Source organism: Monodon monoceros, unplaced genomic scaffold (genome assembly GCF_005190385.1).
Source record: "Monodon monoceros isolate NGI ecotype Baffin Bay Population unplaced genomic scaffold, NGI_Narwhal_1 Super_Scaffold_6, whole genome shotgun sequence".
NCBI classification, from domain to species: domain Eukaryota; kingdom Metazoa; phylum Chordata; class Mammalia; order Artiodactyla; family Monodontidae; genus Monodon; species Monodon monoceros.
Window position 1 is genome coordinate 93,923,554 of NW_021703783.1, and position 25,864 is coordinate 93,949,417.

Below are 25,864 nucleotides of genomic sequence, written 5' to 3' on the forward strand. Positions count from 1 at the left end.
GATTGGCTGAAAAGCCTCTCTCTCTCCTCTCTCCCTCTCCCTCCCCACTCCCACTCCCTCCCTCCCCCTCTCTCTCTCTCCCCCTCTGCCCCTCTCCCCGCCTCCCCCCCTCCCCCCCCCCCCCCCCCCTCCCCCCCTCTCCCCCTCTCTCTCTCTCTCTCTCTCTCTCCCTCTCTCCCTCTCTCCCTCTCTCCCTCTCTGTGTGAGAGAGGCAGGTGGAGGCTGCGCTGGCTCACCTGCGGAATCTTACACTCGGCCGTTGAACGTCCTAACGGTCGCCCGACCGCGCCGCCAGGGGCCGCTCGGGCCCAGGCCAGCCGTTGTGCCGCGAGTTGGCGCGTGCCTGCTGCCTGGCGTCCACTGCGTCACGCCCGCGAACTGCCCCGGGCGCTAGTGTGGTAGCGCCCATCCGCACGCACGTCGTGGATCTTCCGCGCTCGGGCCGTGGGCCCTGCTGAGGCAAGTAATGGCGCCTGGGCTGCTGTGGCGTTGGCCTGGCACCTCTGCGGCTTTTCCGCAATAACTCTTTTTCCCCCCCTATAAACCAACTCTTTTGAAGCGAGGTAGAGACGTGAAAGCGCTCTCCTGGCCTTGAGCTTCTGAGCTTCTCGGCCCTTCTCCACAGCCCAGGGAGGTGGGTTATATCATCAGCCCCATTTTAGACGGGGACGTTTTCATCCCAAACTCTGGATCTCTATGAAAAACAGCCCAGAGTTTTGGAGCTGGAAGGAACGTTAGATCGTCCATTCTGGGTACCTCTCTCTTTCCTGGCATTTTTTTTTTTCTTTTCTTTTTTTTTGGCCTTGCTGCAGGGCATGAGAGATCTTAGTTCCCCCACCAGGGATTGAACCCGCGCCCCTTGCAGTGGAAGCACAGAGTCTTAAGCACTGGACCAGCAGGGAAGTCCCTTTCCCAGCATTTTTCTACTGAGGATATCTCTGAACATCAAGGGGAGCCTGGAAGGGTAAAGGGAAAAATAACAGCTAACAACATGTCAGGCCGTGCGTAGATTTTCTACTTAGTCTTAGTTAATCTCATAGATCAGGTAGGTACTGTTAGCATCCCCATTTTACAGGTGAAGAAAGTGAGGTGGTGCAGCCTAGGTCACTTGCCATTTTAGGTTCTGCCCCAGACTGACTCCTGCCTGGAGTCCACTGGTCATTTCTGAAAATGCAGTTGATAGATACTTTGTGAGTTTTGGGGAAGCAGCAGGGGCCAGGGCTGAGCTTAGCTCTGGAACCCCAGCCAGCATGGGGGATGGCCCTGCATCTAGCCCAGTCTTACCCATTTTAAAGGGTAAAAAATTGGATTTTTCCCCTGTATTATTTTTTAAAATGTATTTGTACATTTAAATGAATTATGCATGAAAAGAAAGCTTGTAACATTGTGACTACCTCGAGGGGTGGGATAGGGAGGGTGGGAGGGAGATGCAAGAGGGAGGAGATATGGAGATAGGTATATGTATAGCTGATTTACTTTGTTATAAAAAAGAAACTAACACACCATTGTAAAGCAATTATACTCCAATAAACATGTTAAAAAAAAAAAGAGCTGAGGTGATAAAACAAAATGAGACAATGTATCTATAGCCTGCTGTTAAAGGCATCTACTAGGTATTAGTTAAGAAAGAACTTCTGAAATATAAAAATGTGGTAACTGTGAGATGGGGTAGTGGAAAGAAATAGGAACCAAGAATAAAAGCCTTCCCCAAAAGTTAAAACATGTAACATATGTAAGTGATAAAGCATGGTAGAATGGGAACTTTTGAACTTCAGTACCCACCTCAAGAAGTTGTAGTACAGTTAACATTTATGTAATGTGTACCATGCTCCTGGTAACCACTGTTTTACATTCTTCAGGCACATTAACTTGTTTAAGCCTTGAAACACACCTGTGAGATAGGCGCTGTTATACCCATTCTACAGATGAGGAAACTGAAACACAGAGGCTAAGTTACTTGACAATACTGGGTTGAGACCCAGGTAGCTGACTCCAGAGTCTGCGCTCTACCTCTGATACCCACCTGTGTAATTCTGACCTGGTTCATGCTCCTGCCTCCTCTAGGAGTAACCACTGTCATGAGTTTAGTGTTTAATATTCTTATTCATTGAAAAAAAAAAAAGGTCTCTAAAACAACTCACAACTGGGGGAAAATATTTGCAAATGGTATATTCCATAAAGGACTTGTATCTGGAATATATAAAAGACACAACTCAAAAAAAATAGCCCAATATAAAAATAAGCAAAGCTGACAACACCAAATGCTAATGAGGATGTGGAGCAGCAGGAACTCTCATTGCTGGTGGGAATACAGCTTGTTTGGAAGACAGTTCGGCAGTTTCTTGCAAAACTAGCATACTCTGTACTTCCCTGGCAGTCCAGTGGTTAAAACTCTGTGCTTTCACCACAGGGGGCTTGGGTTCGATCCCTGGTCCGGGAGCTAAGATCCCACATGCTGTGAGGGGCAGCCAAAAAAACCCCAAAACGAACAAACAAAAAAAACTAGCATACTCTTACCATATAATCCAGTAATCACACACCTTGGTATTTACCCAGATGAGTTGAAAACTTATGTCCACACAAAAACCTGCACATGGATGTTTATAACAGTTTTATTCATGATTGTCAAAAGTTGGAAGCCACAAAGAAGGCCTTCAGGATGTGAACAAATAAACTGTGGTACATGCAGACAATGGAATATTTTGGAGCATTAGAAAGAAATGAGTCATGAAAAGACATGGAGGAAACTTTAATGGATATTACTAAGTGAAAGAAGCCAATCTGAAAAGGCTACATACTGTATGATTCTAGCTATATGACATACTAGAAAAAGGCAAAACTATGGAGCCAATAAAAAGATCATTGATTGTCAGGGACTAGGGTAGAAAGAGGGATGAATAGGTACAACACAGAGGGTTTTTAGGTCAGAAACCATTCTGAATGATGCTATAATGGTGAATACATGTCATTATATACTTGTCCAAACCCACAGAGTGAACCCGAATGTAAACTGTGGACTTTGGATGGCAATGATGTGTCAATCTAGGTTCTTCCATTGCAACAAATATAGCACTCTGATGGGGCATGTTGGTAGTGGGGGAGGCTGGAGGGTGGGCAGGGCAAGGGGTATATGGAAACTCTGTACTTTGCACTCAGTTTTTCTGTGAACTTAAAACTGCTCTTAAAAAAATAGGCTTTTTTTTTTAAATGGGCAAAGGCTTTGAATAGCTGTTTTTCTCAAGAAGTGATACAAATGACCAATAATACATGAAAAGACACTCAGCGTTCATTAGGTAAATGCAAATCAAAACCGTAAGATACCATTTCTCACCCACTAGAATGCCTAAAATAGAAAACAGACAACAGTCAGTGTTGGTGGGGACATGGAGAAATTGGAACCCTCGTACGTTGCTGATGGGAATGTAAAATGGTACAGCTACTTTGGAAAACAGTCTGGCAGTTTCTTAAAAAGGTAAACATGGACTTAACTATATATGATCCAGCAATTCCAATCCTAGTATCTACCCAGAAGAAATGAAAAGGTTTGTCCACACAAAGACTTGTATGTGAATTGTTATAGCAGCATTAGTCACAATAGCTAAAAAGTAGAAACAGCCCCAAAGCCTATCAACTGGGTATACCAAAAAAAATTTTTTTAAGTGGATAAACAAAATATGGTACATCCATACAATAGAAAACTCTTCAGCCAGGATGAACCTTGAAAACATTATGCTCAGAGAAAGAAGATAGACACACAACAATACAGTATGATACCATTTGTATGAAGGGTTTAGGAAAGGCAAATCTATAGAGACAGAAAGTAGATTAGTGAGCTGAGTAGAAATGAGGAGTAAATGTAGCATAAGGTTTCTGTTTAGGCTGATGGAAATGCCCTAAAATTAGTTCATGGTGATAGTGTACAACTTTGTAAATATACTAAAATTTATTGAATTGTACACTTAAAATGGGTGAAGAATGAATTTTATGGTATGAAAATTATATCTCAATAAAGCTGTTGGAAAAAAATGGTCTCAGGACTTCCCTGGCGGTCCAGTGGTTAAGACTCCGCACTTCCAATGCAGGGGGCGCGGGTTCGATCCCTTGTCGGGGAACTAAGATCTCACATGCCACACAGCGCAGCCAAAAAAAAAAAGGTCTGATGATTTTTCAAATGTGTAAAGTCCAGTGTGCCTTAATAATGCCTTCTTCCTTTCATCACCTTAAAAAAGGAAAAAACCCTATTTGTCCTTATTAAAAACAATGATTTTAGAAAATTGGACCGGATGGCACAGTACAGAAAATAAATATCCTCTATAAAATTAGAGGCAATGTAGCATATAGTGAAAAAAATTTGTCAGTCCCTGATATCAGTTACAAGCTGCATGTTACCTTTCCTCCATGAACGTTGGTTTCTGCATCTGTAAAACGGGCATAACAGTGGCTGCCACACAGGGTTGAGAGGATTAAATGAGATAATGTATATACTATGAAGCGCCTGGAAGAGTGTCTGCTTCACACAGATGTTTGATAAATGTCAGTTTTCTTTCCTTTGCCTACTAATCAGATTATGAGAATCCCGTTAACTTTCTTTAGCCTCAATCCCTACAACACATTTACAGAGTATATCCTAGTGACCAAGAACCAGTGGAGGGTGGTAGTCTTGTTGATGTGGGAGGGTTGGAATGCACCCAGGACATTGCCTAGATGCTGTGTTTGCATCTTAAGCCCCCATTTTTTACTTATATGTTATGGATTAATACAAATAGAGATTTCTAAAGGTGATTTTATGAACATTTAACCCAAGATTTTCAATTTAACCCAAATTTTTCAATTTTCTGTAGAAAAGAATATTACTTTTTTTTGGTAGGGGACATTGATGTACATATAGGTTAAGGACTAACCACTACCCCTAGCCACCTCTCGCCACTGTCGTTGGTGCCCAGTGAATGTTAAATTGGGTTGAATTGAAGACCTCAGCATTTAAGATACTTGTGCTGTTGGTAGTGGAGTGAGAACTAGATCCCAGAATTTTTTTTTAAGATTTTTTTGATGTGGACCATTTTAAAGTCTTTATTGAATTTGTTACAATATTGCTTCCGTTTTATGTTTTGGTATTTTGGCCTCGAGCCATGTGGCATCTTAGCTCCCCGAATAGGGATCGAACCCACACCCCCTGCACTGGAAGGCAAAGTCTTAACCACTGGACTTCCAGGGAAGTCCCAGCTCCCAGAATTTTTTACGTGGGTTCGGTGTTGTTCTTCTACTCCATCCCTCCTCTCACCCCACTTTTGGCCTTGATTTAAAGCTTTTCTATCTAAAATGGTTGCATCTTTCTTCTTGAGACCACCACCTTAGAGTCAGAGATTTGAGCAGAGGGTGTTTTGGGTTCCAGTGGTATATGGGATCATGGGGTCCCAAGATGGAAGCAAAAGCAACGGGGAGGTATCAGGAATTGATCCATCAGGGCCAAGATACACAGCCACATGCCTTATACCCAGCCTTTTCTTTCTGGCCCCTATAGGGAAGGGAAAGCAGCTTTTATAATTTTCCCTGTATTATGCTACACATTTTAAATTAAACTTTTAAGATAATTATAGATTCACATGTATAAGAAATAACACAGAAAAGTCAGATGTACCCTTTACCCAGTTTTTCCCAATGGTAACGTATTGTAAAACAATAGTACTATATCGCAACATTGATATAATCAATGTTGACATTGATTAAATCAATGTCAAACTTGACATTGATATAATCAAGATACAGAATATTTCCATCACCACAAGGATCCCTCATGTCATCCTTTTCCTTCCTTAGTCCCTCCCTAATAAAGGGACTCCATTTTTATAATTTTGTTATTTGAAGAATGTTTTATAAACAGAATCATACAGTATGCAGCCTTTTGGATGGGATTTTTTTTTTTCACTCAGCATAATTCTCTTGAGATTCATCCAGGTTGATATATGTATCAGTGGTTTATTCCTTCTTATTTCTGAGTAGTATTCCATGGTATGGATTTACCACAGTTTAACCATTCACCCCTTAAAGGACATCTGGGTTGTTTCCAGTTTGGGGCTATTATAAGTAAAACTGTACGTATTTGTGTACAGCTTTTGTGTTAACACAAGCCTTCATTTCTTTAGTATAAATGCCCAGGAGTGCAATTGCTGGGTTATGTGTTTGTTGCATATTTAGTTGTGTAAGAAACTATTAAATTGTTTTCCAGAGCAGCTGTACCATTTTGCATTCTGATTAGCAATATATGAGTGACCCAGTTCCTGTTCTGCTTTTGGTGAAGCAACTTTTTAATTTTAGCCATTTGATAGATGTGTAGGAATAGCTCATTATTGTTTTAATTTGCATTTCACTTATGGCTAGTGATGTTGACATCCTTTCATGTGCTTATTTCCCATCTTATATTTTCTCTAGTGAAATGGCTTTTCATGTCTTTTGCCCATATTCTAATTAAATTGTTTACCTGTTGAATTTTGAGAGTTCTTTATATGTTCTAGGTGCTAGTTCTTTGTCAGATACATGGTTTGCAAACATTTTCTATCACTCTGTAGCTTGATTTTTCATCTTTTCTGCACGGTCTTTCACAGAGCCAGGAGTGTTTAATTTTGATGAAAGCCAATTTATAATTTTTTTTCCTTTTGTGGACTGTGCTTTTGGTGTCAAATTTAAGAACCCTAGCCCTAGGTCCAGAAGATTTTCTATGATTGTTTTCCTAAGAGTTTTATGTTTTACATTTAAGTACATGGCCCATTTTGAGTTAATTTTCATATAAGCTGTTAGATTTAGATTGAGGGGTTTTGTTTTTGCCTATGGATGTCTGATTACTCCAGAACCATTTGTTGAAAAGCCAGCTTTCCTCCACTGAATTGCTTTTGCACCCTTATCAAAATTCAGTTAAAAGCTACAATAATCAAAACAGTATGGTATTGGCATAAAAAACGGACAGACAGATCAACAAAACAGGAAAAGAATGAAAGGAAAAAAGAAAATCTTGACATTTGTGACAACATGGATGGATCTCGAGAAAGACAAATACCATATGATTTCACTCATATGTAGAATCTAAAAAACAAAACAAAACAAAAAAAGCAAGCAAAAAACAATGAGCAAATAAAACAAAAACAAACTCATAGGTACAGAGAACAGATTGGTGATTACCAGAGCAGAAGGGAGCTGGAGGGTAGGTGAAATGGGTGAAGAGGGTCAATTGTATGGTGATGGATGGTAACTAGACTTTTGGTGGTGATCACTTTGTAGTGTATACAGATATCAGATTATAATGTTGTACAACTGAAACTCATAAAATGTAATATACCAATTTTACCTCCACAAAAGAAGTCAGTTGAGCCTATCAGTTGGTGACAAATTCTCTTGGTTTTCCTTCATCTGAGAATTTCCTGATTTCCCCCAGCATTCCTGAAGGATATTTTCAATGGATATGGGATTCTGGATTGACATTTCAACACTTGAAAAGTATTGTGTCACTTCCTTCTGGCCTCTATGGCCTCTAATGAGAAATTAGCTGTCGTTCAAATTGATTTTTCTCATATAGGTCCTAGATTTGTTTTTCTCTGGCTACTCTCAAGGTTTCTCCTTTATTTTAGTTATAATATCCAAAGTATGTAAAGAATCAGTAGCAAAACAAACGAACAGAGAAACCAAATAACCCAATTAAAAAATAGGTGAAGGACCTGAATAGACATTTCTCCAAAGAAGATATATGAAAGGCCAACAGGTACGTGAAAAGATGCTCAACATCACTAGTCATTGAGAAAATGCAAATTAAAACCACAATGAGATATCACCTCATGCCTGTTAGAATGGCCATCATCAAAAAAACAAGAGATAACAAATCATGGCACGGTTGTGAAAGGAAAAGGAAACCCTGTTGGTGGGATTGTAAATTGGCACAGCCACTATGAAACACACTATGGAGGATCCTTAAAAAATTAAGAATTAGAATTACCATATAATCCAGCTATTCCATTTCTGGGAATGTAGCCAAAGGAGATGAAAACACCAACTTGAAGAGATATCTGCATCCCCACGTTCATAGCAGCATTATTTATAATAGACAAGACATGGAAGCAACATAAGTGTCCACTGATGGATGAACGGATAAAGAAGTTGTGGTCTAAATATACAATGGAATATTATTCAGACATGAAAAACCAGGAAATCCTACCATTTGCAACAGCATGGATGGACCTTGAAGGCATTATGATAAGTGAAATAAGTCGTACAGAGAAAGAAAAATACTGTATGATCTCACTCACATGTGGAATCTAAAAACAAACAAAAAAAAAACCAAAGTCACAGAGGCAGGGGGTAGAGAGAGGGGGAATTAGAGAAAGGAGGTCAAAAGGTACAAATTTCCAGTTTTAAGATAAATGAGTACTAGGGATGTAATACACAACATGACTATAGCTTACACTGCTCTGTGATACATAGGAAAGTTCTTAAGAGTAAATCCTAAGAGTTCTCATCATAAGGAGAAATTTTTTTCTTTCTATTGTACCTATATGAGAAGGTGGATGTTAGCTGAACCTACTGTGGTAATTATTTCACAATATATGTAAATAAAACCATCATGCTGTATGTATTAAAATTTTACAGTGATGTATGTCAGTTATTTCTCAGTAAAACTGGAAACAACTAAACAAAAAAATAATATAATATCATCAGGATTTTGATTGAGATTGCATTGAATATGGATTGTAATTGAATATAGAAATGACATCTTGGGAATTCCCTGGCTGTCCAGTGGTTAGGACTCTGTGCTTTCACTGCTGAGGGTGTGGGTTCAATCCCTGGTGGGGGAACTAAGATCCCACAAGCTGTGGGTGTGGCCCCCCCGAAAAAAAATGACATCTTTATACTGCTGAGTTTTCCTAACAGGGAACATAGAATGCTTTACACATAGTATGCATATGTATATTCAGACCCTAAGAGAAACTCAAGACCTTTGGATGGGGATCAGAGAACAGAGCATTTGTTGCTCACAAAGCATCTTGTACCTGTTCCCCACACTAATTCTATTTTCTGCTGTGTCTGCTGTTAACCCATTTGGTCCAGTGAGTTCTTAATGTCAGATATTGTATTTTGTTCTAGAATGTCTATTATCTATTGCTATGGACAAATTACCTCAAAACTTATCAGCTAAAACAACAAACATTTATTATCTCATGGTTTCCTAGGGACCAGGAATCCAGGTGAGGCTTAGCTGTGTGCCTCTGGCTCAAGGTCCCTCATGAGGTGGTCGTCAGCTGGCACTGTGGTGTCATTGAGGGCTCACCTGGGCTGGGGAAGAGTGTGAGGTGGCATCCACCTCATGGTTGTCGGCAGGCCTTGGGCCCTCATCACCTGGGCTCTCCACAGGGCTGCCTCATTATAAGGCACCTGTTCCCATAGCAAGTGTTCAGGGGGTGAGAGTGAGTGCAGTGTTCAAGATGGAAGCCACAGTCTGTTTCGTAAACTTATTTTGGAAGGGACATCTCACTTCTACCAAATTTATTCAATAAATCCAGACCACACTCAAATGAATACTAGGAAGTGGAGATTATTAGTGACTATCTTAGAGGCTGTCCTACCACAGTGTCTATTTGATTTTTTACTGAGTTGAATTCTCTGTTGAATTACTCTAGCTCTTCATCTGTTTTGTCTGTCTTTTTGTCTTATTTTCTTTAACATGCTAATCATAGCCATTTTTGAAAGTCCCTATCTGCTAACTCCAATATCTAGATTATCCCTGGGTCAACTTCTTTGACTGTTTCTCTCTTAATTATCAGTTAATTTTTCCTCCTTCTTTATAAGTTTAGTAACTTTTAACAAAAATATTTATTTGGTTGCACTGGGTCTTAGTTGCGGCTTGCTGGCTCCTTAGTTGTGGCTCATCAGCTCCTTAGTTGCAGCACGTGGGCTCCTTAGTTGTGACATGCATGTGGGATCTAGTTCCCTGACTAGGGATTGAACCCAGGCCCTCTGCATTAGGAGCGCGGAGTCTTAACCACTGTGCCACCAGGGAAGTCCCAAAGTTTAGTAACTTTTATTGTTAGCTGGGCATCATGGATATGTTGTAGATTATGTTAATTTTTCTCTAAAGGAATATCAAGAAAAATAATAGATACATGTATATGTATAACTGAATCACATTGCTGTACACCTGAAACTAACACAACATTGTAAGTCAACTATACTCCAATATAAAATAAACGTTTTTTTAAAACCACAAAAAAATAAAAAAGGAACATCAAGTTTTGTTTTGGCAGGATTTGAGGCTTGAATTTAGGTTTCAGTTGATTGGAAGTATTTTAGTTTTGCCCATAGTTGTAGATGCAGTCCTTATTCCTAGGGTGATGCTTTTCTGGAGTCTTAACTGAATGCCTGGAGTATGCACCAAAATCTCTTCACTTTGGCCAGGCCCAGGCTCCAGTGTCATCCAGCACTATGTGACTCTGAATTTCCCCATGTGCTCTCAGCTCCCCGAAGTTGTATGCTACGCTGTCTTATCTGCTCAGCCCAGCAGTTGGCCAAGGACTCGAACATCTATACTCAGACCTTTCAGGCTCTTTGCCTATGGTTACCTCCACTTCACTTCCCTGACCCTCAAAATTCTGTGACACTAGCAGCCCTAAACCCCAGGCTCTGCCTCTTATACCCAGTAAGAATTCTGCTCCCTGTCTTGGCTCGACCACTCCAGGTCACACTTAGGGAAGTACCCTCAGGAGAAAATCTGCATTGGTTGCTCTCCATGCCTAAAAGTAGTTGAATGTATTTTGTCCCCTTTTGTGTTTTATGTTTGTTTATTGTGCAAAGGTAAATCCAATACCAGCTACTCCCTCACGGCTGAAACTTTTAAGTCTTTGAAAAGCCTTAGTGGGAAGCCGATATTTCACCAGCTCTATTTTTTTTTTTTTTTTTTTGGTACGCGGGCCTCTCACTGTTGCGGCCTCTCCCGCTGCGGAGCACAGGCTCCGGACGCGCAGGCTCAGCGGCCATGGCTCACGGGCCCAGCCGCTCCGCGGCATGTGGGATCCTCCCGGACCGGGGCACGAACCCGTGTCCCCTGCATCAGCAGGCGGACCCCCAACCACCACGCCACCAGGGAAGCCCACACCAGCTCTATTTTTATTTCCACTGTAGCTGTTTCTTTTCCCTAATAGACAATTCACTTTTATGGGTGCCATATCCTCTTTTATCTTTTTGAGGATTTTAATATTTACTTTAAAGTCTCTTTTGGTTTTTTCTATTAACTCTTTTCCTTAGTCATTAGTTTTTTTTTGTTTGTATAGCATTGTGCCTCTCTTTTCTACTGTTGGTTTTCCTCAAATATTTGGCAAGTTCTGGCTAAGTGCTCAAGTCTGTCCTTGAGATTCTCTGATGGATTCTCTTTGAATGGTTTTATTTACTGTGAAGTGGCATTAGTCTCTGTGGAGTCAGGATAAGACATTGCTAGGCAGGGTACACTTATGGTTAGACTTTGGGATAATGGGGTTCCCCAGTCCTGCTGGGTGTTACCAGCCATCCAGCAAGGGGCCTCACAATCATTGCTCTCACCTGGTGGTTGATGCATCTATTTTTGTCTGCTTGCCACAGGTGGGGAAAGAGAGGAAGTCGTCATCTTTTTGCTTCACATGAATCCCCAAACCAATCATCCCAATAAGTTTCTCTCCTGCTCCCCAGATCTGTCACTCTGACGGACAGAGACTCCCAGGGACTCTCTGCCTCTCACAGTGATGTTCTCCTGCCTGTATTTTGTTCTTTGGTTTCCTCTGTCAGCCGCATCCTGCCTGCCTTCCATTTCTGAGAGATTCCTTATGGCTTCTGGTTCAACAGGGTACCACATTTTGCTTTCCAGCGCTATTATGGATTTATTTAAAGATCTACTTTCTTTTACCTCTGTTGTTTGAGGTAGGAGAGAGAGGCACCGTACACAGATGGCAGTCTGATGTCTGGCCTTAGTGGCTCCTGAGAACCTTTCTGTTGTCTTGACACCGAAAGCTGACTTGGCTCAGCATAGAATCCTTGAGTCACAATCATTTTCCCTCAAAACTCTGTAGAACATGACTACACTGTCCTTTAACATTTAGTATTTCATGTGGTAATTCTTATGCCATTCTGATTTCTGATTCTTTTTTCTTTTTAGGTAACCTTTTTTTTTTTCCTGCCTTAATGTTTTCTTGTTCTTTATGTTCAAAAATCTTAACCAGGATATGTATACATATGGAAAGCTTGGTGTCACTTTTGCCTCATTAAGTCAATTTAAAATTATATGATTTAAGGGTCAAGGCTTCCTTCACTTCAAGGAATTGCATTTGCACCTTTGTCTAAAATCAACTGACAATATATGGGTCTATATCTAGACTCTATTCTGTTCCATCTGTCTTGACATCAGCAATCTCATACTGTCTTGATTACTGTCCAACTTTACTTTTTCAAAATTCTAGGTTGTTGGCACTTCCATATGGACTTTAGGAACAGCATATCAATTTCAACTACCAAAAAAGTTTGCTGAAAATTTTATTGAGATTACACTGAATCTATAGATCAATTTGAGTGTGGAATTCATATTTTAATAATTTTGAATCTTCTGATTCACAACCTTGGTTTATCTCTTCATTTATTTAGGTCTTTAATTTCTTTCAATAATGTTTTGTAGTTTTTAGTGTACAGATCTTCCACATATTTTTTGTCAGAGTATTTCATATTTTTGATGCTATAATAAATGATATTTTTAAAATTTCAATTCCCAATTGTTCAGTGCTATGAACAACTGACTTTTAATACATTTGTTTAAGAGCACTTTTAGGTTCACAACAAATACAATTGGTTTTTACATATTGATCTTATATCCTTCACTTTGCTAAAAACTCTGGTAGCTTTTTGGATGATCCCACAGGATTTTATACACAATCATGTTGTCTGCAAAATAAAGGCAGTTTTATTTCTTCCTTTCCAATCTGGTTACCTTTTACTTCTCTCTTTTATTTTTTAATTTTAATCTTTGTAGTTCATTGAAAGAGGTGATCATCATTTAATGGCTGATTGTATCAAATTTGAAAAACATTAGTATAATCAATGAGCAAAATTATGATATAGATGCAAGTGAGAGGTTTTTGTCTCATTTGCAATTTGCAGCATAAATTGAGGGAATGTTAACACAAGTAGTTTTGTAAGTTATACATGTAAAGGGCTGAATCATCGCAGTCATGAGGTTCTCACTCTAGAAATCTGTTACTAAAAGTATACAATTTGACTTCAGGAAAAAAATCAACAAGTGATAATAAATCAGATTTTAGGTTGGTTACTGGACTAGATTAAGCATGGTAAGGGAAGTCTGATATTATGCTTCTTCTTTGACATCGTTGCCCCTTTCAGGAGTGTGGTAGGTTTACCGATGGTGTAAGGGATAATTACTTCTATTTCTCAACTTAGTTCACTGTCTAAAACTTCCAGTACAATGTTGTATAGAAGCAATGAGGGCAAACATCCTTGCCTTATTCCTGAATTTAAGGGGAAAACCTTCAGTATTTTACCATCGGGTATATTGTTAGCTCTAAGTTTTTCATAGATGTCCTTCATCAGGTTGAGGATGTTCTAACTACTCCTAGTTTGCTGGGAGATTTTTTTCAGGAACAGATGTTGATTTTGTCAAATGTTTTTTATGCATCTGTTGAGATAATCATATGAGTTTTGTTTTTTAGTCTATTAATATGGTGAATTTATATTGATTGGTTTTTGAATGTTGAATCAACCTTGCATTCCCGAGGGTAAACTCCTTTGGTAATGATGTATTATCTTTTTATATGTTGTTGTTTTCAATTTGCTAAGATTTTGTAAATAATATTTGCATCAATGTTTATGAGGGATGTTGTTTTGTAGTTTTCTCATGTCATCTTTGTCTGGCTTTGATATCAGATAATGCTGCCCTCATAAAACAAGATGGGAAGTATTTCCTCCTTTTTTTCTGGAAGAGTTTGTGTAGAATTGGTATTATTTCTTCCTCAGAAGTTTGGTAGAATTTACTAGTAAAGCCATGTGGACCTGAAGTTTTCTTTGTGGGAAAGTTAAATAAATTCAATGTCTTTAATAGATATAGAGTTATTCAGGTTATATATTTCTTCTTGCATGAGCTTTGGTACTTTGTGTCTTTTAAAGATTTTGTCCATGTCATCTACGTTGTCAAACTTATCCACATAGCATTGTTCATAACGTTCCCTTATTTTAGTATCTATAGAATCTGCATCAGTCACCTTTATCATTCTTGATATTGATAATTCGCATCTTATTCATTTTTTCCTGATCTAGTCTATCTAGAGGATTGTACACTTTGTTGAGCTTTTGGTTTTATTGGCTTTTTTCTTTTCTTTGTCTGTTTTCTATTTCATTTCTTTTCACTCTGATTTTTAAAATTTCTTGTGCTTACATTGGCTTTTATTTGCTCTTCCATTTCTAGTTTCTGAAAGTAGAAACTGAGGTCATTGATTTGAGACATTTCTTATTTTCTTTTTTAATTAATTATTTATTGAAGTATAGTTGATTTACAATGTTGTGCTAATTTCAGGTGTAGAGCAAAGTGATTCAGTTATACATATTCTTTTTTATATTCTTTTCCATTACAGTTTATTACAGGATGTTGAATTATAGTTCCCTGTGCTATACAGTAGAACCTTGTTTTTTATTTTTTAATTTTTTTTTACTTTTTGGCTGTGCCACGTGGCATGCAGGATCTTAGTTCCCTGATGCCCCCATGCCCCCTGCAGTGAAACCCACGCCCCCTGCAGTGAAAGTGCGGAGCCTTAACCACTGGACTGCCAGGGAAGTCCCATGTTTATCTATTTTATATATAGTGGTTTGTATCTGCTAACCCCAAACTCCTAATTTATCCCTTCCCCCACCCTCTTTCCCCTTTGGTAACCGTAAGCTTATTTTCTAGAGACATTTCTTATTTTCTAATATAGGTGTTTTTAGTGCTATAAATTTCCCTCCATGTACTGCTTTAGCTGCATCCCACAAATTTTGATATTTTTTCTTTTCTTTCAGTTCAAAATGCTTTCTAACTTTCCTTTTGATTTTTTATTTCATATATACACACATATATATATATGTATACACACACACACACACACACACACACATATATTTTAGCTGCACTGCAAATCCTGTGGGATCTTAGTTGCCTGGCCAGGGATTGAACCCAGGCCCTTGGCAGTGAGCACAGAGTTCTAACCACTAGACTGCCAGGGAATTCCCTATTTCACACATATATTATTTATGTATTTATTTTTGAATTTTATTTTATTTTTTTTATACAGCAGGTTCTTATTAGTTATCCATTTTATACATATTAGTGTATACATGTCAATCCCAATCTCCCAATTCATCACACCACCACCTCACCTCCCCTGCCACTTTCCCCCCTTGGTGTCCATACGTTTGTTCTCTACATTTGATACACATATATTATTTAAAGGTGTGTTATTTAGTATCCAATTATTTGGGGATTTTTCTAGGATCTTTCTGTTACTAATTTATAATTTAATTCCATGTGGTCAAAGAATGTACTTGAAATTACTTAAATCTTTTAAATTATAGAGGCTTGTTTCATGGTTGAGAATGTGATCTTTCTTGGTAAATATTTCATGTGTATGGGAAACTAAGGCATTCTTCAGTTTTAACCACCATAGTTTTGTAATTATTATTTAGTTACATTTATAGTAATTTGGGGAGGGTATAAAAGCTATTGTCTTGAATCAGAAGATGTCTATTTGACTTCTTCAAGCACCCTGAGGGCAGTCTGTGTGTCCTGTTTACCTTTCTATCCCCTCAGCATTATTCCTGGACCAGAATGAAAGCTCAGCAGACATTGGTTGAATAAATGGTCAGGCTGTGTTCTTGTTTTTTATTTTAAAAACAAGATTATTGTGTTATGTGACAAGACTGAGTCTTACACACCTTTGTGTCTTTGTGTCTTTGTCTCTACAGGGCTTTGCACAGAGCTTGGCACATTGCAGGTGCTCAGGCAGCATTGATGGCATTGAATGGAACAAAAGAGATACCTACAAAGGTGCTTTCTCTGACTGGTTGGGATTTAAAGCCACCCTGAGGCAATGACAAGCTACTCTGGCCAAGGTTGGAGAGGTTGTCCTGTCATAAAGCCCCCTAAGACATGATGTCACACACAGACAGTGCTCTCCTGTGAAAGGGGGAGGGGCTGTGCACTGGACTGCCAGACTTAGCTGAGCTCCGGTGCCCTTCTCAGTCTCAGTCCTGGAGCCTGAGGGGAGGTGAATAGGTTGCCTGTACACTGATATGGTCAAAGGATACTCTGCAAGTCACTAACATCATCAGGGTCGGTAGATTTGGTAAAAGCGGTTTCAAAAGGTTGCGCTCAATAAACCACCCAAGCAGGTGAAAATTGTCTTTACGACTCCTAGCCTGCCTGTCCTGCATCCCTTTCTACTTGACGTTCCCCCTTTCCCCCTCTTCTTCTCTCACTCAGGACTCATTTTCTCTCCTCCAAACCTTCCCTCAGAAAAAGCCTGATAACTTTGCTCACACCAAGTTATAAATAACTAAAAAGCTTACTGTTGAGTATACTGGTAGCAGTATTCTCAGAGAAGGTAATTCAGTATGAAGGGAGGTGCTGTAGTTCCCTGCAGAGAGGTGAAGTGAGCTGAGGCCCGAAAAAGGCCCACTGGATTTGGTGACTAGGAGCATATTGGTGACCTTGGTGAGAGAGGCTTCAGAGGTTGATGGGGACAGAAACATTGCAGTGGGCTGTGGAGTGAGGGAGAGGTGAAGAGGGGTGAAGACACGTACTGCAGTCAGCTCTCTCAAGGAGACTGGTGTGAAGGGTAGGGGACAATAAGGACTGTATCTGGAGAAGGAATATGGGTTCAAGGGAGAAGGCCTTTCTTTTTTTAGTGGAAGAGGTGAGTGATATGTTTAAATACTGATAGGAAGGAGCCAGAAAAGGAAAGGATGAATATACAAGTGAGAGAGGGGACCTCCAAACACCCAGGTTATGAGAAGACCAGGTGAATGGAGTACGAGAGGGGGCTAGCCCCAGAGAGGGGCGCGCAGCCTCCTCCCCTGAAGAGGAAATGACCTGTGAGAAGCAGAGGATGGGTGAGTTTGGTGGCAGAAAGTCTAGAGAACACCCATCTGGTAGCGCGTGTGTTCCCTGGTGAAGGTAAGGAAGGCAGAGGAGGGGCTGGAGGTTTAAAGAGAGATTCCGAAATAGTCCCTGTGGGGCTTCCCTGGTGGTGCAGTGGTTGAGAGTCCGCCTGCCAATGCAGGGGACACGGGTTCGTGCCCCAGTCCGGGAAGATCCCACATGCCGCGGAGTGGCTAGGCCCGTGAGCCATGGCCGCTGAGCCTGCGCGTCCGGAGCCTGTGCTCCGCAACGGGAGAGGCCGCAACAGTGAGAGGCCGACGTACATCTAACAAACAAACAAACAAACAAACAAAAAAGAAATAGTCCCTGTGGAGAATGGGGAACTCACTTGGGAAACAGAGGCTCACCAGGCCACACTGAGGTCCACCTCACCCTGGAGACCTTGACTGTACCACGGTGTCAGTTTATATGCAATTTGACACTGAAGGTGGGATTCTAGACAGAGAGGGAATTTCTGAGGCAGCTAGGGAATCTCCCCCAGAACTCCCAAGATTATTCCCAAAATGCTGTGTAACACAGAAAATACTTTAAACTGTTCGTAGTTTTAAATCATTTTTATTTACTATTATAATTAGCCACCTACACCTGGGGTCATTTTACACAAAATGTTTAATAGAGCTATACCTTTTTCCTTAATCCTCTCCCAACCCCGCTTTTCCCATCCTGATTCCCTGGGACCTACCTTTCCAGCTCTTGAGGATGTTGAAACCAGCTTTTGTTTGGGGCTCTGAGGTCTTGGGAGAAATTCCTGAGCATTTTCCAAGCTCCTGATGCTAGCCCACTCCATCCTGAGTTCAGCCTCCAGCTGTGACCAGCAGGCTCTCCCTTGGATGAACCCTGCTTGTGGAGGTCCTGCCATTCCCCCAACTGCCTCTAGCCCACTGCAATCCCTGCAAGCCACAGAGTAAAGGAACACCAGGACCCTGGGTCTATGTGATGCATTGACTGTTGCCATCTTTTCTTCTTAGACTGAAAATGGTGTTTGGTCTGTGCTGCCAGAGAGAGAGGTAAAGTTTAGGTGGGCCTGTTACCATGCCCCGAAAGACCAGGAAAGGGGACCCCTCACTTGGTGCCACAAGGACGGGAAAATAGGGTTCTATATTCCCTTTTCCCTGACTGTTATAGTGTCTCTGGGACTCAGGGTCAGGGTGGAGGACCTGGTACTGACAGGTGGGACATGGGTGTGTGTGTGTGTGTAGGCAGGGAGCCATCATCCTGGCAGTGCCAAGGTGCTCTGTTTGAGGGAGTTCCCTGGTTGCCTAGTGGTTAGGACTTGGCGCTTTCACTGTGGGGCCCGGGTCAAGGAACCATCCTGCGTGCAGTGCAGCACAGCCAAAAAAATTTAAAAAAGACGCTCTCTTTGTCCTGAGGGAGGGGTCTTAGAAGAGGAGGATGGACAATGAGGTATTATTTCTAATCCAGGTTGTGGGATCTGTCAGTCCAGAGTAGGGAGGGCTTTGGAGGGCTTTGGGGGGAAGAGCTAATCCAGCACTTGAATGAATAACTATGAGTGTCCAGCCAAGGCTAAGTCCCTGCCTTCTGGCTGGAGAGGCAAGGTGGACCTGTGTAAACAAGTAAAGAAGGAAAGGAGAAGGGAGTGGGTCAGGGGATCCTCGTGGGTTCCAGGCACCAAGTCCGGCTTTCTCAGCAGTAGGCAGAGGCACAGAGCATGCCGGCCAGTCAGCAGGGAGCCCAGGCTGAGCCCTGTTACTGCTGATGGATTCATTCATCCACAAGTATTGATTGGACGAGTGCTGGTGGAATAGGTCCTGGGGCTTGGACTGGGGAGGAAAACCAGCACCCACTGGTGAGGGCACGAGGCCCCAGCCTCACACTCAGCTCTGCTTTCCTTCCAGGCTATACAAGTTGCTGTATGTAGTACACATCTTCATTCTTGCAGGTAAGGGTCTGGGTGCTGGGATAATTTGGGGATGATGGCAGGACCCCAGTCTCCAGCTACTCACTGGGATTCCCAGAGGCCCCCTCCTGAGACTGCCATGTACCTGGCTCCCCAGGGCTGGTCACACTGCTCAGAGCCAAGGCTGGGCTTCTTTCCCCCTTTCTTCCCTCTGCACCTTCATGGTGAGTCTGGGATTTGAACCCATATCTCACTCTAAAATCCATGCATACCCCACAAAACCGGCAAACAAACCAAAAAACGCATACAACCAAATGTCCTACAGCAGTGATCTTCAAATTTTTGCTTGCATACCTTTTGAAAAACTATCCCTTCACACATTGTAAGTTAATATCTAATATCTTTCATCACACATTAAAATAGTTGAAAAGGATATAATTTCTGGCATATTGTAAATACTGACATTTAAAAATAATTACATCACTCTTTTAAACGTTTTAACTAGTTCTTCTTCCTCTACCTGCAGGAGTGGTGTACTACTATTTTCAGGGGTGTGTGGGGAAAACAGCTCCTGACCATGAGATTGCTGGGGAATCATCACAGGTAGGGACCTCTGTCCGAGTTTAGAGGGACTGTCTCACTGTAGCAAAAACAGAGGTCATACTCCTTGATCTCAAATGGTCAACCAACTGTGTGTGTGTGTGTGAATGTGAGGGCTCTGGAGAAATTCCCTGTGTTCCTGGCAAAGTGTCAAACAGAGGCCCCACCCGCCATGGGCTGGCTGTAAGCTCACCTCAGGGCTCCGTAGCAGTGACCTAGACAAACCTAAAGGAACAGGTGACCCCTAATGCATGTGAGTAGCCCTGGAATATGGTTTGACACTCATATGTGAATCGGGTGGTGGTGAGCAGGACACCTGCCTGGGGTTACATACCCTCTTTAACATCCCAGGTCCAGGAACCTATGGCAGAAGCCCCTCCTCCCAGCCCTCTGTCAGGAAAACACAAATGGACACTGGATGCCCACTGAGGGCCACGTGCTGGATTAGGTGTTGCCCATCTATTGAAACCTTGCAGCAACCCAGCAGCTCCCACTTTATAGAGGAGGAAACGTAGGCTCCCAGAAGAACAGTGACTAGACCCAGGCTGCCCCAGGTGACAGGACAGAGCCACATACCTGGTCTCTGGAGGCTTCCTGCTCTCCATCTAGTGCTATTGGGAAGAGAGGATTTTCGTGGGAATAAGCTTATCTGTGACCCAGCAACACGGAGAAGTGTGTGCTACATATTTAGGGAGGGACTATTCAGAGGTTGGAGAGCCCTAATAACGCCCATGTTGGCAGGTGCCTTAGAGACAGAGTCCTATGTTGCTTCCTTTTTTTTTTTTTAATTAACCAAATTTTCATTTTAAAAAGTTTTATTGTCATCAAAGATATGCATATACATAGTTCGAGGAGTCAAAGTTTTAAGACTTGAAACAAAAAACTAGCTGTCTTTTGTCCCTTCACCCATCCTCTTCACCCATGATTCCCACAACCCAGGGTGGGAGTCTTTCCAGCTTCCAATTTTCTAGCTGAAGCCTTTGATTTTGCCTCCATGGCTCTAAATAGAAAGCTTATCCTGCTTTGTCTTAATTTTTCAGATTTAAACGTTATCAAATGAATTCCTACAACGAAAGATGAGGATTTAGCTCTCGTAACAGCTGCACACTTACTGCCACCTCCAACATACATCTCACCTTTCTCTAGTCTTCCAGTATAGTTATATCCTGGTTTTTGGCATTGTAAATGTTTTATTCTGACTAGTGACATCTTCAGGTGTTAAAAAATTTTAAGTATCAGTTTTGCTTTTTTGCTGACTTTTATATCATTTTGGCTTTTTTTAAATAATTAATTTTTATTATTTATTTATTTATGTTTGGTTGTGTTGGGTCTTCGTTGCTGCGCGCTGGCTTTGTCTAGTTGCCGCGAGCGGGGGCTACTCTTCGTGCAGTGCGCGGGCGTCTCATTGCAGTGGCTTCTCTTGTTGCCGAGCACGGGCTCTAGGCGCGTGGGCTTCAGTAGTTGTGGCACGCGGTCTAGTTGCTCTGCGGCATGTGGGATCTTCCCGGACCAGGGCTCGAACCCGTGTCCCCTGCATTGGCAGGTGGATTCTTAACCACCGGACCACCAGGGAAGTCCTCATTTTGGCTGTTAAGTCCCTCTGCCACACAGTGGGCTCTTTTCACTCATTTTTAAAAAATTAAGGTATTATTTATACAGAGTGAAATCCATCCTTTTTAGTGTGCAGTTCTGTGAGTTTTGACAAATGTATGCAATTGTATAATTGCCACCACAACCAGGATACAGAACAGTTTCATCATTTCAAAAAATTCCCCCATACTCATTTATAGTCAACCTTTTCCCCACTCCTAGCCCCTGCCATCCAGTGAGCAGTTTTCTGGTCGCATAGTTTTGCCTTTGCAAGATGGTCATATAAATGGCAACATCCAGGGACTTCCCTGGTGGTCCAGTGGTTAAGAATCCACCTTCCAATGCAGGGGACGCGGGTTCGATCCTGGTCGGGGAACGAAGATTCCACATGCCATGGGGCAAGTACTGAGCCCATGCGCTGCGACAAAGACCCAGCGCAGCCAAAAGTAAAATAAATAAATAAATAAATAAACAACAACAAAAAAACATCCAGTATGTAGTCTTTTATTTATTTATTTGGCTGTGCAGCAGGATTGTGGGATCTTAGTTCCCTGACCAGAGATTGAACCTGGGCCCCCTGCAGTGGAAGCACAGAGTCCTACCCACTGGACCTCCAGGGAATTCCCCAGTATGTAATCTTTTGAGCCTGGTTTCTTTCACTTAGCACAAGGCATTTGAGGTCCACCCAGTTGTGTGTAGCAGTGTTTGTTCCTTCTTATTGCTGAGTAGCTGTCCATTGCATGGATGCACCACGGTTTGTCCATTCACCAAGTAAGAAACATTTGGATTGTTTCTAGTTTTTTGGCAGTTACAGATAAAACCACTATAAATGTTCATGGACAAGTGTTGTGTGAACATAGGTTTTCCTTTTACTTAGGTCAATACCTAGCAGTGGGATTGTGGGGTCATGCGGCAAGCGTATATTTAGTTTTGTAGGAAACTGTAAAGCCTTTCCAAAATGGCTGGCACCCATTTTGCATTCTCACTGGCAATGAATGAGAGGGTCCATTTGTTGCATATCATTTCCAACATTTACCTTTTTTTTTAGTCATTCTAATAGGCTTGTATTGTAATTTTATTTAGATCAATATTGAGGATTTACATTGTGTTTATTTTTTTATTAACTAATTAATTTTTGGCTGCACTGGGTCTTTGTTGCTGCGCACGGGCTTTCTCTAGTTGCGGCGAGCGGGCGCTACTCTTTGTTGCAGTGCGCGGGCTTCTCACTGCAGTGGCTTCTCTAGAGTGGAGCATGGGCTCTAGGCACACGGGCTTCAGTAGTTGTGGCGCACGGGCCTAGCTGCTCTGTGGCATGTGGAATCTTCCCGGACCAGGGCTCGAACCCATGTCCCCTGCATTGGCAGGCGGATTCTTAACCACTGCGCCACCAGGGAAGCCTGAGGGTTTACGTTTTAAAACTATGTAAATAGTATTCCTGAGTCACGTAGTGTACTGTAACTACTCTTTGTGTATAATTTTGTTTTTTGCTCTTTTTTTAAAAATTTGTTTTCTCTGTACCTATAATTAATTCATCCAAAATCTCTACCCAAAATATTAATCTCCTTACAATACACTTAGACAAATTAGGTGTTTTATCTGTATGATCGTTTCCCTGGAGACATATCTCATGGAGCCCTCCATCCTCCTCTTTCCATCTGGACGGGACGTCCTTGAGGCCTGCTGCTCAGCTGTCCTGGGACCTCCCTTCACCGTCATTGTGGGGAGTGCTTCACTTCTTTCACGTGTGGGAGCTGATGTTACTCTTTATTTGGGGGGAGCACAGCCTCCAGTTGCTTCCTGAGGGGTAGTCTTGAGATACTACATATCCGAAAAGGTCTTAATTCATATTTAACTAAGTTTGGCTAGGTATAGAATTCTAGACTAGAAATAATTTTCTGACAGATTTTGAAGCTCCTCATTTTCTTCTGGCTTCAAAGGGTTGGTGTCGAAAAGTCTGATGAAAGTTGAATTCCTAAAACAGACTTTTTTCTTCATATCTCTGGAAGTTTTTAGGTTCTCTTCATCCTCAGTGTTTTGAAATTTATTGATGGCATAATCTGGGGTGGGTCTCCTTCATCCATTGTCCTGGACACTTGGCGATTCCTTCTCTTCTGGAAACTCATGTTGCTCATCTTTGGGAAATTGTCTTGGTAAAAAATGAACATATTTATTTGATATCTCTCCCTGCCACCCCAGTTTGTTGTCTCTGTTCCCTCTTTCAGAAAGATCTATGATTTAGCTGTTGGACCTCCCGCTCTCTTCTCTCTATTCTTTACCTTCTACAGTTTGATTGGATTTTTAATTTTTAATTCCTATTATAATATTTGTTTTTGAAGAATTAGAGATTGTTGTTTGAACATTTCTGTTTTAGCGCCCATACTTGTTTTGTAAATGCAAAGTTTATCTTTCTAAAGCCATCAATTATTGTTTGTGTGAAGTTTTCCTTAAATCCTTGGTAGTCTTTAGGTGTCTTCGCAGCAGGCATTGACAGTGGACTAGTACATAGCTGAGCCCTTAATATGTCACCTCAGCCTTCTTTCTCTCTCTCTTTCTCCTTGTCATGCAGCCCTTAGGGGAGACCTTAAGGCCAGTGTGGGGACTGATGGATAAATGCTACCCTGTGACCGCTCAGGTGGGTCAGGCCTGGGGACCCCTCTCCCCCTGGGGTAGGGTGGCTGTCCTGGGCACCCTCGGTAGGCGCACACCATAAGAGGATGGGCCAGGCAGGGAAGGACTCCCAGACACTCACAGCTGAATGTCACTTCCCCTGTTTCCCTCTGCAGAGACGCAGAGTCAAGAGTGGGGAGAAGCAAGACTCTGAGGTAAGTGAGGCCTGCCCTGGAAGGGCCCGGGGCCGGGGCTGTCTCCTGTCAGAGCTCCCTGAGGCTCAGGGATGCCCCAGCTCATGGCCAGGGGTCCCAGGGAGAGTGGCAGGGCCCCTCTAGGAAACCTACAACCCTACCACAGCGTGAGCTGAGAAGGGAGGGGCTTCCTTGGAAAAACAAAGAACTACACACACTCCAGGTGTGGAGAACAGGGAGAGGGGTTGGGGGATCAGGGGGCCTTTCTGCCCATATTCTGCCCTCTTGTCCCTCCCTGCAGGCCATGACCCCGAAGGCAACAGGAGGACCGAATGATGCTGCCCCCAAGGAGGAGGCTGATATCTTGTCTTCGGACGAGGGGGAGATGAGGTCACCAGGAGAGGAAGCAGGCAGCCCCATTCCTTCCCCCATTCCTGCTGGGAAGGAGGTACCTGAGGAGGAGGAGGCGGCAGGGACCCCAGGCTGGGAGGTAAGGAAGCCTCGACTGGAACATCCCAGCATAGGTCCTACTGAGGAGCCCCAGGGCTCTGCAGGGTGGAGTGGAGAGGCCCTGGGGAAGGAGGGCAATGGGGGGCGGGGGCACCCCCAAGATGACTGAGCCAAACTGCCATCTCAGTCGAGCAACAGCTCTGTGAGGAGCTGAGAGGAGTAGACATGGCCTGAGCAGAGGAGATCTGAATCCTGGCCTCCCCTGACTCCTTGTGAAGTGAGGCCTATTTCCCCATCTGCACAGTGCAGAGCCTGTCTCATCCCACCACTGTCCCCCTTCTTCCTTCCCAGGAAAATAAAAAGGTCCAAAAGGAGATTGCTGCATATACTTCTGGTAAGACAACTGGCCCCACCTGCTGTAGCAGGGCTGCTCTCCCCTCTAAGCTCGGTGACCCTGCAGAGGCCACAGACAGCCGAGCTCCTCCCTGACCCTCCTGCCCCAGGGAGGGGAGGGAAGAAACCCAGGTAGCCGGATGCCCTGTCTTTCCTGATGAGCACCCCCTGCCTCCTGCTTCCTTCTTGGGTTGGCAGGACTTGAGGCCACTGTGCTTGGGGTGGAGGAATGCCTAGCCTTATATCAACGCTGACCTGATTCCCTGGCACCAGAGGGTACCCTGGCCCTGGGGAAAGGTTCCTCCCAGCAAGGAACCCACAGGGCATGTCTGTTTGTGCTTTTTAGAGGCTTCTGAGGTGGACCTAATGGAGGAGAGGCCTGGGGGCTGGGTCCCCCAGCTCCTGAGGAAGCTCTGGCTGGCCTGGTCCCCAGCCTCTGACATCCCCAAGACTCAGAGCCACGAATGACAAAATATCCAATAAATCCAGAGTTGCTGCTTCTGCAGGCCTGGCTGCCTCCTTTCAGGGGCCTCAAGTTTCCACAAACTCAGTGTGGTTTCATCCACGCTCCCTGTTCCAATAAGCTGCAGGAACACCACCTCCTGCCACTAAGCCCACGACAGGGGATAAGCTGGAGACTGAACGGGGCCCTGGCTGGTCTTCTGACTCAGTGCCAAGGGAGAGGCCAAGTTCCCTGAATGCTAAGAGCTGTGGAGCTCACTGTCATGAAGGCAAAAGTGGCCTGGCTGGGGGCGGTGCTTCTGCCTTGAGTATCTGTGGTCCCCAAGCTGTTAACCTAAATGCACCAGGAAGTCTGCTTATGACTCAGGTAAGCAGACAGTCATTAGAAGCCCTTGGGTGGTGCCTGTGCGTGCTTAGAGGCCAGAACAAACTGTCGGGGTGGTGGGCACAGGTAGACGGTGGCAGTCCCCACCCTCAGCTAGGGCTCCAGGCTAATGAGGTCCCAGCTCCAGAGTC

The 25,864-nt window shown here is 42.9% G+C and overlaps 1 protein-coding gene across 1 annotated transcript; it reads left to right on the forward strand.

The window, feature by feature from the left end:
- Positions 1–127: 127 nt before the first annotated feature.
- LOC114885552 lies at positions 128–25,391 on the forward strand. Its single transcript, XM_029205538.1, has 10 exons — positions 128–459; positions 16,000–16,081; positions 18,163–18,201; positions 19,051–19,094; positions 19,579–19,655; positions 23,809–23,874; positions 24,026–24,064; positions 24,345–24,533; positions 24,845–24,887; positions 25,233–25,391. The coding sequence occupies exons 2-10, from the start codon at positions 16,056–16,058 to the stop codon at positions 25,352–25,354; spliced, it is 645 nt and encodes a 214-aa protein (XP_029061371.1). The 5' UTR covers positions 128–459; positions 16,000–16,055; the 3' UTR covers positions 25,355–25,391.
- The last annotated feature ends 473 nt before the right edge of the window (positions 25,392–25,864 follow it).